Source organism: Stegastes partitus, unplaced genomic scaffold, assembly GCF_000690725.1.
Source record: "Stegastes partitus isolate 25-593 unplaced genomic scaffold, Stegastes_partitus-1.0.2 Scaffold7, whole genome shotgun sequence".
In the NCBI taxonomy this organism is placed as follows: domain Eukaryota; kingdom Metazoa; phylum Chordata; class Actinopteri; family Pomacentridae; genus Stegastes; species Stegastes partitus.
Genome location: NW_007577738.1, coordinates 41,937 through 57,271, shown reverse-complemented (window position 1 = coordinate 57,271; position 15,335 = coordinate 41,937). Strand labels below are relative to the sequence as shown.

At 40.7% G+C, this 15,335-nt stretch overlaps 1 protein-coding gene across 1 annotated transcript in view; it reads left to right on the top strand.

The window, feature by feature from the left end:
- impg2a (interphotoreceptor matrix proteoglycan 2a) overlaps positions 1 to 15,335 on the top strand; it is a 26,459-nt gene that overhangs the window by 2,657 nt on the left and 8,467 nt on the right. The window contains exons 3-15 of the mRNA XM_008282532.1: positions 639 to 805; positions 1,213 to 1,238; positions 1,344 to 1,376; positions 2,502 to 2,548; positions 2,838 to 2,902; positions 2,982 to 3,137; positions 4,830 to 4,888; positions 5,024 to 5,044; positions 8,582 to 8,790; positions 11,731 to 11,774; positions 14,120 to 14,303; positions 14,601 to 14,956; positions 14,990 to 15,323. Of these exons, the coding sequence (XP_008280754.1) occupies positions 639 to 805; positions 1,213 to 1,238; positions 1,344 to 1,376; positions 2,502 to 2,548; positions 2,838 to 2,902; positions 2,982 to 3,137; positions 4,830 to 4,888; positions 5,024 to 5,044; positions 8,582 to 8,790; positions 11,731 to 11,774; positions 14,120 to 14,303; positions 14,601 to 14,956; positions 14,990 to 15,323 (1,701 nt within the window). The remainder of the gene's footprint in view (positions 1 to 638; positions 806 to 1,212; positions 1,239 to 1,343; positions 1,377 to 2,501; positions 2,549 to 2,837; positions 2,903 to 2,981; positions 3,138 to 4,829; positions 4,889 to 5,023; positions 5,045 to 8,581; positions 8,791 to 11,730; positions 11,775 to 14,119; positions 14,304 to 14,600; positions 14,957 to 14,989; positions 15,324 to 15,335) is intronic.

The window sequence follows — 15,335 nt, the reverse complement described above, 5'->3', positions numbered from 1 at the left end:
GTGCACTCCAGGGCAGGAATGTTTAAAATGCTTCACAGAATATGCATTTTAAATCTGTTATTGCTTAAGAAGCTCTCTGTAATGGGTATGTGGGTGAAAATCAAGGTGTGCTTCCTGACAGTGAACTTTTAAGCAGCCAGACTTTGTCAAACAAGAAGAGCTCATTGGTGTGAAGAGACGCTCTGTGTCTTTGTGTGATGGGGAAAAGTTGAGGTTTGTTATGTAAGCGAGATTTGGATTTGGAGGTGACCACTGGTGTCTCAGACAGTGTTGATTAGGGAAGCAGATCAGAACATATGTCTGTGCACCGATCGGTCTTTGGATCGCAGCCCAGTAGGCTGACTCATGAAAAAGGAGTTATGTCACGACGCCGTTGCCACGTTACCACGACGGATCTGAGCCTCAGTTTGGGCCTCAGAACTTCCAGATAATAAAACCGAGGTCTGACATTGTTGGAATTAGATAAAGATGATCTTATTTTCCTGCTGAGGAGCAAAGTAGAATGGCTTTGTAGCTTAAAACACATAAACATACTGTAGAGCTTTGGTGTCACCCCAAGAAAAATAATTCACTATAGGAAGTAAATACTTGCTAGTTTTGATTTTAAGGTGCATGGTGTTGATCTTTGGTTTGACCAGTGTGCCAGGAGACCATATGGGAGGCTTTCAAGATCTTCTGGGACCGACTGCCAGAGCAAGAAGAGTACCAGAGCTGGATGAACCAATGCCAGGAGGGTTTAGTCACTGCAAAAGATATTGGCAGCTACTTCAGCCAGTCAGAGGAGCATCAGACTCTGGTTAAAAAGGTGAGTTAATGACTAGTATTTCAATAAAAGTGCACATCTTAACAATATAATGAGTCTATTATTTAACATTTGTTGGCTGTAAATTTTCAGGATTTGCCAGTTTGGTCAAATTACAGAAAATGATGATTTAAATTACAAGCGACACTTTGTTAAATTACATTCCATCCATGAGAAAATAGAATGAAAGCAGATTATTACGCACATTATATCCACAGAAAACATTTGTAGTTTCACAGGTAATGACATGTATTTTTACTACATGTGTTGACTGTAAACTTACACCTTTTAACTCTAATTAAATGTGGTCAAGTGATCATTACTTTACATATATTTGCTGTTAGTTAGGGCTAGAAAATGTTCAAAAATGTTTAAATATGATATCTCATAAAATTGTTTTCTATTTCCAGAGAATGTCATTGCAAGGTTTGAAAAGGTAAAAGAAATTCACCACCTTTCCTCCCCCATTTTAATGATACATGAATTATCTCATCTTTCAGTGTGTGTTTTGTAAATGTGTCATTCTTCCCACCATCTGTAGTGAGCCCACCAGGTCCTGGCAGCATATGTGCAGGTGAGGTTGTCAACCTTACCTGTTCATATTCCCGCTCAGTTACCAAGCTTCAAATCGTTCAACTTGTTTTTTGATTTTTTTGTGTCCTTATTTCATTTGCATGTCCTAGTCTTAGATATTTGTATCTGAGCTTTACTAACTGTGGAGTTCCCTCTCTAAAGGATAACATTATTGGCATTATTTTTATCTTTTATGATTATTGTTGACATCAAATAAAGTGAAAAGACCAAAACCAACAATGTGGGAGTTATAAGTATAGTATAAACATAAATCAACACTAAAATGTAGCTGCAAGCAGATGTAAGTACATTACTGTTGATAAATGTCTCCACATATAATAACATTAGTGTGAATTATAAATAATTCAATAAATGTTTATATAGCAATAATAAAAGCTCAGTAGGATTGTTAAGATCCTTGTGTTTTTTTTCATTAAAAACCACTGAACCTTAGATGTGTCAGCACATCAGGAAGAGAGAGAAAAAGAGCTATGTCTGAATAATGATAAATAATATAATAAATTAATAAAGCACACCGGCTCTGGTAAATGTCATGCATGCAGAGATATAACATTAACCCTATTCAGGACTTTCATGTAAGACTTTCTTTTTCTTTTGGCCCCCGATGGTATGTGTGCAATATTTTTTTTTTTTTTTTTTATAGTGTTTTATGCTTTTTTTGTTGAGTTGTTTGATTTGTTGCTGTATTTGTTTTCAATTTCCTTGTTTTTGTCTTTTTTTCTATATTTTTAAACATATCTTAACAATTCCTGTCCCCTTAGCTGTTGGTTTGGGGTCTGGCCTTGGGTCTAAGTGTTGTGTATGGTTTTGGGTTTTTTATGTGTTGTGTTCTTTTTTTCACCCCTGTGTGGTTTTTTGTGGGGACTATATTTTTTTTCGTTTTATATATATGTGTGTGTGTATATATATTTAGATGGGTTTGGTCTCTTTAAGTAATTTGGTTAACAACACAAACAAGTTATCCTTTAACCTCTAGCTGCATCATTCTCTACCCACAGTGCACATCCCATTAAAGCCTGTGTTTTGTGCCTTTTTTAAAAATATATTTTACTAAATGTGAAATTTGACTTCAGCACAGTTAAAACTTTCCTCTCCTGTTTCGCAGCACTCCAACGCCTCACACACGAGAGGCCATCGAAGCTCCTGAGCTCGGTCAGTGTCACACCTGATAACACTGCAAGCATCCCCGTTTGGTTGTGTGGTTTTGTATTCTGTTGTGGTTTCTGTTGTGTTTTTCTGTGTGTTTGGTGTGTCGGTTTGGCTTTTGGCCACATCAGCCTAAGATTTACCAAGTAGTCAGGGTCAAGACGGTCTAATCCATACAACCATTAGCAATCATGGCACTTGCCAAAGGTTTAGGCTCACATCCACTTGAAATAAACCATCAATCCTTTTCTTTTTTCTTTTTTTTTCTTTCTTGCACATGAACTCAACCACCCAGAAGAAACAGCTGAAGAAGAGGCGGAAGATGCAACGGAAATCTTACCAGAGGTGGAGGAGAATCCAGTGAGTGTACACATATACAGATTTCAACAGATGCTTTCCTAATGTGCACACTGAGCTGTATATGTTTCTCATGGCACAGCTGGACAACGACATTGCGGTGCAGCCTCCCACCCCCGCTGTTCTGGAGCAGGTGGTGGAGCTGAGCATCCTCCTGACCGGGGAGATGTACAACGCCGACCTCGACGATCCGGCCAGCTTCCAGTACCAAACGCTCAGCAGGCAGCTCGCTGAAAAGGTTCGGCTCAGTCTGTTCCTCCTGATAACTCTTCTCGGTGCTACTGTGCCTTGGCACCGACCTGAACCCGCTACATCTACTGGTTTATGGTCTGTGATTGTTGCATTGCGTTTAACGGCAGCAGCAGTTAAACCCAAAGAGCTTGGCATGGGCTCAAACAAACACAGGTTTTTACGGTGCTTCGGTGGGTACGGTGGAATAACAACGTGCTGAAAACGCAGCTTTATGACGTGTCTTGGGAATAGATAAACTTTTGCACATGCGTGTGTTTGCACAGGTAGTCACGCTTGGAAGCAACTTTTAATGGTTTTACAGGTTACTCGGAAAATTTAGTGTATGGGCTTTTCTCCTTTTTCCAGTCAGCTCGACACGCAAATGCAGAGAGGGCACAAACACACATACAACTTGTAAATCACAGCATCACATATATCATGAAGTACATTTTCTGTAGGTGCTTGATTTTTATGTGATGTGTTGAGATTTTTCCCGACTGCTCACCTGCTGTTTTTTTATGCTTGGTGGGGATTTCCTGCATAAGATCTACACACACTTTCACATACAGTATTATAACCCAGTGCACATGCTACATACGCTCTGGCTCACATGCCTGGAAGAGATTAAGGTGTATGTGGAGGAAGTGCAGCGGGGAGGAGGACAGGGACGAAGGAGTCAGACGTAGTAAATGAACGTAAGGAAGGAGGGATCGGAGAACAAGTCTGCAGACAGAAGGCCCCGGAGACCTTTTTGCGTCCTTCTTCTTCTCCGATAGATTAAATTAACTGGGTCAGTGAGTCTGCAGAACAGTATAGGTATTCTTTTCCCTCGTATCATATATAGAGAAGCGAGGCCTTGTATAGCAATAAAAACGAGTCCCTTGAAAGTTGGCTGCAGTGCAGGAGTCTGACTTATGAGAGTAAGGATCAGAAACACAGGACGAAAGACTCGAGACCTTTGAATTACTCTGAGCAAAATAAGTCTTTCTGGAACAATAAATCAGATTTACTTTGGCAGGCAAGTTTATTGTAGCCTCCTCAAACAACAACAAAAAAATACATTGTTAAAAAAAATAAAAAGCCTGGTTAAAAAAAAGAAAATCTTCCAGCAAGGGTGCCAGAAAAATAAGTTAGAAAAACTGTGGAATATTGTAATGTCTAAACACTGTAAAAACTATGAAATGAACAGCAAATTTACAGTCACACAGCAAATTATTATTTGTAAAAATACTGATTTCTTTTGGCCTGCTTTTTTAATGTTATTTTTTTACAGTCAACATGTAAATGATTTTTTAAAAATGAGTTTATTATGTGTTAATATAACAAAACAGAAAAAAATCTGTTAAAAAACCCCCCAAACATCTTTAATACTTAAGATACGTAATTATTCTGTGATGTAAAATAGATTTTTGTTGTGGACATCATGCACAGTTTTGGCCTATTTTTCACATTGTAGAAATGAATACTTTTTTCTGTAATTTTACTAGATATTAGCTCTAATTTAACACAACAGGGGAAATCTGCAAAATGACATGTTGAAAAAATTATTTAGCATTTTAGTTGTTATCTGTGATTTAACGTAATTAGTGAAATCTGTAAAATAAAAGCAAATACTTTTTTTAAAAAATTACAGTTTTAAACATTAATTTTCACAGTCTAATGGCTTTATTCTGATGCTTGATCTTGTTCGTCTTTGCAGATTGAGGACGCTCTGCAGAAGCTTCCCGGATTTAAGAGCGTGTCTGTGATCGACTTCAGGTCAGTTTCTCTCCTATTATAATGTTGGACAAAACAACTGGATTTCACATTACGGCCCAAACTACCTCATTTAGTGGCATTAACACCATTTCAGCCCTCAGCAGAAGTTTAACAGCTCCTCCTTGTTTCACTTAGACCGCAGACTGACGCCCAGGGGTGAGTCATCGGTGCACACGGTGGTACTTTGACCTTGAATAGTTCTCCCGATCCCGTCTTGTGTTTAAGCCCACAGATCCCAATCAGCTAGAGCTGTTTGTGTGTGTGTGTCTGTGTGTGTGTGTGGCCTCACCTTTATCACACTGTGTTTACCTGTGAGTGTGGGCACGTGTTGAGGTGTGTCACTAGTTGCCTGGGTTAATGGTTTTAGTGCGGTCACTCACCTGCTAAGTTGGATCAGGATGGGTCCAACCAAGTGAGCAGGTGCTCCTCCATAGAGACGATTATCCGAGCATTACGACCTTGCCAAATGATCCTCTGGTGTGGATGGGGAGGAGGATGGTTAGAGGGAAAGATGTGGATTCCAGAGTGCAAAAAAAAATAAAAAATCTTGCATTCAGTTTTTAACATTTTGGAATAAATGCTTATTTGCTTTCTGATGAAGTTTGACGAGAAGATTCATCGGTCTCACAGCAACCATGCAGTCAGCACAAAACTGCAGGAAACGCCCTGTTAGCTTAGCTTAATTCAAAGGATGGAAACAGAGGGAAACGGCGCCGTCCAAAAGTAACAAAATCTGCCTACCGGTACTTCTAAAGCTCACTAACGTTACATCTGGTTTGTTTAATCTGGACAAAACAGAAGAGTAGAAATGACAGCTCACCATTTTACAAGGTGTGGTGTGCCTCACTGTATTTTGGCTGCGACCGTATACTTCCTAGAGTCTGCGTGGAGCCAAGAAACAGTCCTGCACAGCGCTCGTCATACAAAAGCAGCTTTTTTTTTTACACTTTGTTTGCTATGCTGGTTAAAGACTTAAGATTTAATGTGTTCACTAACGAGCTTTAGATGTGTTAGAAGGTGGATTTCGGTGTCTCTGGATCAGGGGTCGACCAATGTGTTTATCTCTGGGCCGACACTGATGCCAATTATCAGTAATCAAGGAGACTGATGGCTGATATTTGACATTGATATGCATTTGTAGTAAAAATGAACATCTTGGTGTTAAAATTAAGAACACAAACTCAAACACAAAGCATCGTTGAAATGCCTTTGTCTATTTATTAATACATACACCCAATTTGAAGTCAGCATTTCAACATTTCTGGTGCTGATTGGCTGTTACTCATAATATGCAACAAATCAGTGATGCTGTCGGCGGGACATTGTTCCACAGAGTGGTGACGACAAACAGAGAGAAGCAGCTGCATCAGAGCCAAAGTAGCACTTTTTAAAAGTACGATTTTTTCATCAAGAATCACATATTGATGCTGATAATTAGAAAAAGGCTGAAGATCTGACCTGATAATTGTTTGATTCCCTATTTGCTACAGAGCAAAGCCAGCCTAGTTTGCCCCTGTGTCAAGAGCCTATGCTAAGCTAAGCTAACTTAATAAGCAGATGTATCTTCTCGCTTAACTTTTGGAAACAAAACTAAATATTTGAACTATTTATTTAAATTTCGTATAATTAAAATGTTTTTATATAAATTCCTGATCTGCGAAGGAACTGCAAACTACAGCAATCAGTTAAAGATTGAAAGGTAAATAGTTTGTCTCTGAAATGTCATGCAATACAAGTAAAAACAGTTGCAAAATGAAAATATATTAAGTTTTTAAATTCATATATTTTCTATATACAGATTAAAATATGCTTAAACACAGTGCTTGAGTAAAATGTATTTAGCTGAAGTCATGCTAACAAGTAAAATTAAGAGATTTTTAATGCACATCCCATTTTTTAAAACTTAATTTTGTATATCATATAGACAGAAATATTCAGTTTGATGTCTTTAGTGGCAATTCACAACATAAGTCACGTCAGAGCATTTTGCATCCATATTATAGAGAAAAACCTCAATGATTCCTTAGAGCAAACATTTGATAATGGTAAGAAGAAAGACCCTCAGCAGAACCAGGACATGGACGGCTGTGGTTCAGGTGGTAGAACGAGTTGTCATCCATCGTAAGGTTGGCGGTTTGATGCCCTGCCCCTCCACAGTCGAAGTGTCTTTGGGCAAGACACTGAACCCGAAGTTGCTCCCAATGGCAGGCAGCACCATGCATGGCAGCTCTGTCACCATTGGTGTGTGAATGGGTGAATGAGAAACACATTGTAAAGCGCTTTGGATAAAAGCGCTATATAAGTGCAGACAAACAAGACAAACAAGAGAACAATAAACACGAGGCAGATTGGTGAGGCCAGCATCAGAAATGTGCAGCTGAGCAGCCAAAGATACCTGCAGAGGGGCACAGGGAGAGAGAGGACAAAGCACAAAACACGGAGGAAATAAGACCCCGACCTTAATGAAACTCTTGGAGAATGAAAGAAAGCAGAGCCGAGGAGAGGTGCTCAGTGCATAATGGGAGGTCTCCCTGCAGCCCAGTCCTATAGCAGCAGAACTGCGGGAATGTGCAAACATACATATACATTAAGTACATTTAGAAGCACCCTCTTTATTGCTGCAATTAATCTTGCATGCTGCCGCTAACTGCAGACCACAGGGCAGAGCTGGAGTAGAGCCCCGTCTGCTCTGCTCCGTCTGCCTGTCTGCGAAACAAAAGGGGGGAAAAAACTGGGTCTCCTTCTAAACGGGGCCGACTGTGGGCCGGCACGTGCTCAGCCGGCCGCCAGAAACCCAACAAACTAGGTCAGAGTGGAGGGCTCCCAGTAGTCAAATGAAGGCTGATAGATGACTTTTTCCAGGGCCTGGAATCTCTTGTGAGGTTTCCATGTTTATTATGATGATATTGATCATTCTGCTGACTCGGCTGTTTTTTTTTTTTTTTTTTTTGCCCTATACAGTCGCGCTCCTGTGTTCCAGGCAGAAATAAATCACTTGAGTCATCAGTCATGTGTGAGCGCTCTACAGCTCTTTTAACAGGTTTGACGTTAAATCAAGCTAATGCCTGAGCGATTTTCTCCATCTTTTCCTCTTTTAGAGAACCTTATTATTGTAAATGTTCTTATAAGATGAATGTATAATGTTGTTGGGATACTAATGTACTGACTCTCCTCTCATTCTTAATTGAATACTTTGGTGTTCTTTAGCAAGGGTTATAGTTGAGCTGTGCAGTTGCTGAAATTAGGACAGATGAGAGCTTTTGAAGGGGCGGTTAGGGTTGGAAATATTTTTCAAATCAATACCAAAATTTACATCGGAGTTGAGATTAAAAGGTCATTCTTTACTCTGAAAACAGTCATTTCGGTGAACAAAACAATTTCACTGCAAGACCTAATTAGTAGAAGTGGCAAAAGATTTGGGGAGAGATATATTCTGCAATGTACTTAATGTAAATGCACAACTAATCAGTTTGGTATACAAATCAATGATAAATTCTATCCCATTTACTGACATCAAACAAACATTTTCAACCATTTGTGTTTAGTTAATTTGCATAATTTTGTGAAAGAAAGACAGTATAACTACAAAGCAGCAGCTGAAGCCACACAAAAGTCTGAATTGGCCATGTTTCCCTCTCTTAGCTGGGATCCTTGTATGCACTGGACCTAACAGCTACATGTTTGCGTCCCCAGGCTGGATGGTGTGGTGGTGGACTATGCGGTCACAGTGGTGGTGGATGGAGCTGGAGTGAGCAATGAACAGTTGGACTACCTGACGCTGCAGTCAAACCGGGTGGAGAACTCGTACCGTCAGATCAAGGAGCACTCCACGGAGGTCTACGCCATCAGCGAGGTCAAAAACGTTCTCACCGAAGCCCTTCACAACAACGAGCAGGAGAGCGGTAAGACGATGGCCGCCGCTGCACCACTGCCAGTCTGCCCAAAGATATTCCCTGCACTGTAACACAACCCTCACATGTCTTCATTATAGCTATTTATTTAATTCGCATGGCAGTGAAGTCACCGGGAATGCGTTGGCAGAGGTGGTGCATGCAGTGCAGGGCAAACCTCCATGTGTCATATCAAATAGAGACACAGTAGGCCCTGCACTGATATTACAACATACGGTACACCACTTGAGAAAACATTCCAGGGTTTTAATAGTCTCATCTGTTTCTTATTTGACGCTCTTTCTGTCAAAGACAGAAACATATTTATAAGAAGTTTCAGCTCAAAAGTGGGCCATTTCTAATGAACAAATAACAGACTCATCAGTTATAGGAGCTGTGTATTTATTTTGTGCTACACTTAAATCCTTGTCATTAAATGGCTTGCAAAGAAGAGCTCAGCAAAAAAGGACGTTTGAAATGAGAGCGCTAGTTTTTTTTTCTTTTTTAAACTTTACTTTAATCCTTTATTTTGGCTTCCAAACTGTGGATCCGACAGTTAACTCAAAAGAATCCTCCCCTGATTTAACATTGCTCTCCTGTCACGCTGTCAGACTTATGACGGGCACCGATAATCGATGCAGCAGAAGCCGAGATATTGTGTTTTTTTTACTCCTCACTTTCTTCTTTCTTGTCAAAATTTGATGCCAACATTACCCACAATGCACCTCAGTCGCGGTTAGAGATCAAAGGGTGTTGTGCTAGTGGCAGCTAATGTTGTCTCTGGCTACTTGTCTTGGGCTCTAGATGAGCAGTGGGCTGTAGAAACATCCATGCAACCAAACTCAGACACTACTTCAGGAGTTCCCTTTAAAGCTATAATATGCAACACTTCCACAATGAAATGTCTATTATATCTATTTACTTGTGTACTTAGATTATTGCAAATTTTGCCACAATCTTTAAACACAGTAAAATTTTTAATTTAACTCAAGCTAGCGGTACATTTCATTTTCTGTCAATGGCGTCATATGCTCGTTACATCCCCGTAGCCAGAGAAAAACAAGGTAATTATCTCTTGAATAGAGGAAAACATTTAGATGAAGTGTGACCTTGTTAAGGTACGTGTCTGCAGTGGTGTTTTTACAAGAGAGGAAACACGCTGTTTCACAACATGGCATGCTTAATAACCATGTCACTAGGTGGTGGGATGACAGCTGCTTTACTGGAAACCAGTCCTGTAGAGGCATCATCCCAACACGACGGCTCACTATCACTAACGTTCTCTTTTTTATTACGAAAACAGTTAAACAAAAAGTATTTCTGAAAACATTCAAAGAGAGAAATGAGCTATGCCGTTGCTAAATTTGTCCTCATGTTCGTTTAACAGTGGCTCATTTGCATAAAGTAGACGCGATCTTTATGCAAATGAGGTTTAGGCAACATGGGGAAACATGACGTCTCATCGCTCGAAATGCGATGTGACACTACCAGAATGCAATTAGGAGCGGTTCACATAGACAATAAATAGGAAGTTGTGACGGAACCTGTGGACACGATTTCGGTTAGTTGTCTTATTTATTGTTAAAAAATTATACCAGCAAACAAAACCTGCTGGCTGCTCTGCTCTCTATTTCATATATTTATGGAATTTACTTATCAACTGAACTTGCTTCATTGCTTGGCATCAATACTAACTCTGCTGTGTTTATATGAGCCATGTTGTGTAGATACACCTGAATGCTGCTGACTGAAAAGCTTCATAAATGGTGTGCAGACTCCGCTCACTTTGTGCATTACAAATGTACACGTTTGTGAAGGTGAGGACCCACATTAAACACCAGATGATATGTAAGGGAGTGCAGAAGGAAGATGAAGAAGTTGGTGAAGTGACGAGCTAAAAACATTCCTCTCGTTCCTCTCGTACTGGGCAGGATTGCTGTTGCAACAACACATCATCAGTAGGGTAAAACTAACCTGTCTCACGACGGTCTAATCCCAGCTCACGTTCCCTGTTAGTGGGTGAACAATCCAATGCTCTGTGAATTCTGCTTCACAATGATAGGAAGAGCCGACATCGAAGGATCAAAAAGCGACGTCGCTCTGAACGCTTGGCCGCCACAAGCCAGTTATCCCTGCACAAGCTCGCTTGATGATCGTTGATGATTGCAATGGATCATATTTCGTTGCATTGTAATTTTAGAGATTTCCTCGTCTTTGAACTTGACTTTGCCCGAGACCCATCAGATAGATTTGCATTCTCAGTGAGGATGGAGACAACAACACCCATGATCCCAGGCTACTTCTTAAAAACATCAAACTATGTCTTTTGTTATTGTTTTGATTGGGAGACCCTTAGAAATCACGAACTGCGCCTTTAATTCATTGTTGCTGAGCAAACACACTTAGATTCAGGCAGCCAGTAGTAGTAACTAGGTTAGCTACCTCCTACGTTTCACCGGGGCCTTTGAATGATGTGATAATGTCTATACCATCTCCTCGCTCCCCTGTGAGATTTCTCCATTTCTTATGTTTTCAAAGAATGCGTGACATTAGTTTACTGTGTTAAGCGAGCTCCCGCGGAGATGGATGCCCTCTGATGCTCACATTAGTTATAGGCTGTGACATCTGAAATGATGGCTAAACACTCTCATATGGCTGACATGTGTGGCTGGAGAACTTAAAGACACAGCCGGGCTTTGTTTTTCAGTTTTGGCGCTGATGCAGTAATAAGCTTGGCCCACAGTGGTTGATATTCACTCCAGATTTTAGCACTGATTTGTAGGTATTTACCCCTGAAGGTAACACTGTCAAAATGCAGGCTGTCAGTGCTGAAACAGTTATAGTTAAAAGGATTTTGTAGACTCTGGAAAGCAGAAATATTAAGGCTATTTGGCACGTTTGCCTTTTGTGTGTCAGTTTGTATTAATATTTGTTTCTCCTGTGGTTCCACAGTGTCTGAGATTCCTGAGTCTGTCAACACTGCAGACGAAGCCACGGTGAGTAACCTCCGCAATTATCATGACAACAATCTCTCTCCAGGCCGTCCAGCTGTTGTGAGCTCCGCTGGGTTGATAAATCACTTTTGTTTAAGGACGCTGACTGCTGTAGCATGACTGATGTTGCGATAACCTGTAACTGGCTTGAGATGTTATCCAGACTACACCAGTGCAGGTAGGGGATGAGCTCACCAGCAAGGATGAAGTGAAGCTTTGGGGATTAGTTTGGCTCTTGCTATGATAATCCACTGCTATTCTGGGGCAAAGACTACAGTGCAACACAGCAGAGCAAGTCAAGAAGAGAGAAGCTGCGCATATGATTCAGACAAGTAATACCATCTAAAGGCTGTCTTTATTTGTGCTGTCTTGTGGTCGAGTGTGCTTTTTGATGATACTCAGAGTTTGGGTTGCACCAAATGTGTCTGCTGCTTCACTTTCGTAGCTCAGCTTGCTAAGTGATTAATTTGACTCATTATAGGGGTTGGGAGAGTTTGGCAAATTTCTCATCAGTAATTGATTTACAGGCAAAGGCACAGACAAACTGTGCCACCGAAGCATCTTGCTGCCCTGGTTTGGATTTGGAACATTTCAGATTCAGCTACTGGTTTTCCAAGCTTTCAATTAGTGGATATTAGAAGTTGCCCGCAGTGCATAATTTCCAAAAATGATTAGAGAGAATTAATGCAGGCTTTTACAGTTTAATCATTACATGAACACATTTAAAATGTTATTATACCGTGCATTTATGTGAGTTTTTGAAAAACCACACTTTGGGTGTAGGGATAAACACACTCTCTGTAAAGGTCGAACACAGTCGATTTGTGATGTTTTTACTGGTAGCAAACTGCAAAACAGAATTGGAGAAGGAATTCGGTGAGTTATTAGTCAGGAAACATTAGGATTCCATAAATAATAGTTTGACCAAATGTGTTAACAAAAGTAGAGTGATCCGATTACTTAGATTTATTCAAAGGAAATACGGCATAGTAATTAATCTGGTAAATAAATATAAAACATTAATTTCAACAGTTACACAGTGATGCATTCGCAGCATGTTAACCTCAGACAGTTGGTACAGTGGCCAGCTTGACTAGCAATAAGCAACTGTAAATTTAAAAAAAAAGGAAAAAAGAAAGAGAGTACTTAGCGATATTGATCCAGCAAGGATTTTTGGGGAGTAGATAAAAGATGTATGATAGCAGATCTGACAAATTGGTTGGAGTTGTGACGTCAAATATCGGTTGCTTTGAGCAATATGTAGCAGACACCAACGGCTGGTGACTAAAGTTCTATGTTTTTCTTTAAGAGAAACGTAACATCATCTGCAAACATAACCTCCTGCAGTCATGTCAGTCAGCACACTCTATCGTTACTGTGAGGTTTAGTCAGAACTGCAAGTGATGTGAAACTTTTAACCAGAGGTGACAACGAAACACTGCTGTTGGTTAAAGCTTGTCATTATGATACTGTTTAAATGATGCATTAATAACTGCAGTCAAAAATGGAACTGAAAAATTACTCTTAAAATGGTCTTCAAATGTTCATGTCAAACTTTTGTTGTAAACCCTGAGAGGTAGATAAAAACATAAGAAAATAACAAATTCTTGTGTCGAGTTCAGAAATACCAAACATGTGAGTAACAAGCATGTTTGTAAAAATGTAGTTTAAAGTATATTTTTTGGACAGTGGCAGAGGAGATAAGTAGTAATATGGGAAAGGCATGCAGTGAAAGTCCAGACGACCAGGACTAGAATGATTAGGGCATTTTCACCCTTGTGGGATGCTCTCTAACCACTCAGTAATTGAGTCCCTGCAAAACTGAACAAAAATCATGCACAAAACATCAATAATATTTCCAGTTGATGTCATGTTTTTTAAAAAAACACAGAATGTTGGTTCTGAATAACAATAATTAAAAAAAAAGACTGTGTGACATCCTGATGGAGAGAGTGGAGCTCAAGAGATGGAAAGATGTAGACTGAATGAAGAGTTGTAACAAGGTGAGACTGGTAGTCAGAGGAGAATAACATGATTTTAAAGCTACTTAAGGAGAGAACAAAAGAGGGAAGGAGTTAATCAATTTCCTGCTTTACGGCTTCCCTTTTAGAATGGATTTAATTCAAAGATGTGCAACTAGCACGCAACTGGGAAAGGAAGTCCAATGACAGGGCAGCAGCAGGGGTTCTGACTGGAATGATTACAAGGACAACTCCTGTCAATGCTTAGCAGCTGGCCAATCAGAGCTCCTGCTTGTCCGGCTGTCTCCAGTCCACAATGAAGAAGAGGTTGTGCAGAAGTGCACTTGAGCCACATGGTTTAGATAATGAAGCCTATTTGCGATGCAGGTCACTGCTGTTGATGAGCCACCAGAGGACTTGACCCTGGAAGAGGACATCGACGATTACGTCCTTCCTCAACCCTCCGAAACCAATACAGTGGCAACAGCCGAAAATGATGTTACTGTCCTGGAGGAGAGTGAACCTCTTCCTCCTACTCCTATACTGACCACTATTGCACCTGAAGCTGGCAGTGAGTGTTCATCCTTAACACAAGCATACGTTCAGTCTTTCTATCTCTTTCTTCTTTCCTTTTCTTTCGTCTTCTATGACCTGGATGACTGAGAATCTTCACAGGCATTTAGTTTTCTACCTTTTCTTCTCCGCTCTATTCCTGCAAATATTACCCTTCTACTGTTTACGCTTACATTTCTATATCTTTTACGTCTTTAGTTCAAATATTTGGGTCTGTGGGCCTTGGAAAATGGTAGCCAGTTTCTATAAAAAGGAGACTAAAAGATTAAATTTCATCTCATCTTTGTTTTTCCAGGCATTGAGGAGGAGGGTCTGTTGCTGGAGGACACTGTGCAGACTCCTGCTGCAGAAAACCCTCCGACTGAACAACTCCCAGCTGAGCTTCCCACCCCTGAGCTGCCAGGGAGCGCCACACTGCCTGAACCGCCAGTTGAAATCGAGGCCTCTGGTTCAGGTCCAAATGACCTGGAAGGTCTATTGGAACCATCTACAACCACTGCAGAAGGAGAAGAAGAAGAAGCGCCCCTTGAGGAGACTACTTCGGAGAATGTGCTGACAACAGAAGAAGTCGGCATCAATGCAGATGTTACTTTAGAAGTGGAAGCTGCAGAAGTTGAGGTTGCTGCAGTGCAAGAAGAACCTACTACTGCAGTTCTGGAACTTCTGGAGGAGGTACTGAATGAGGTAGAGATCCCAGAAGACCTTGAGATCTCCACAATCACAACTGTGACCACAGAAGAAGAAAGCCTGCCTGCAGAGGTTCCTCTTCCAGAGGTTGTAGAGATAGCAAGTGAAGCACTGGAGCCAGAAGCAGCAGAAACGGGTCCAATTCCAGTGGAGGAGACACCAGAAGAGTCAATCCTCCCTGATGTTCCACCTGATGGGGTGGTTAACTCCAAACACCCTGAGGAAGATTCAGCCAGTAATGTGGTTTTGACCAATCCTGATGTACCTTCATCTGAAGTGGATGTCGTGGAAGAAGCTGAAGAGAGCGAGGTGAAGGAAGAGACTGCACCTGAAGCTCCGGTTG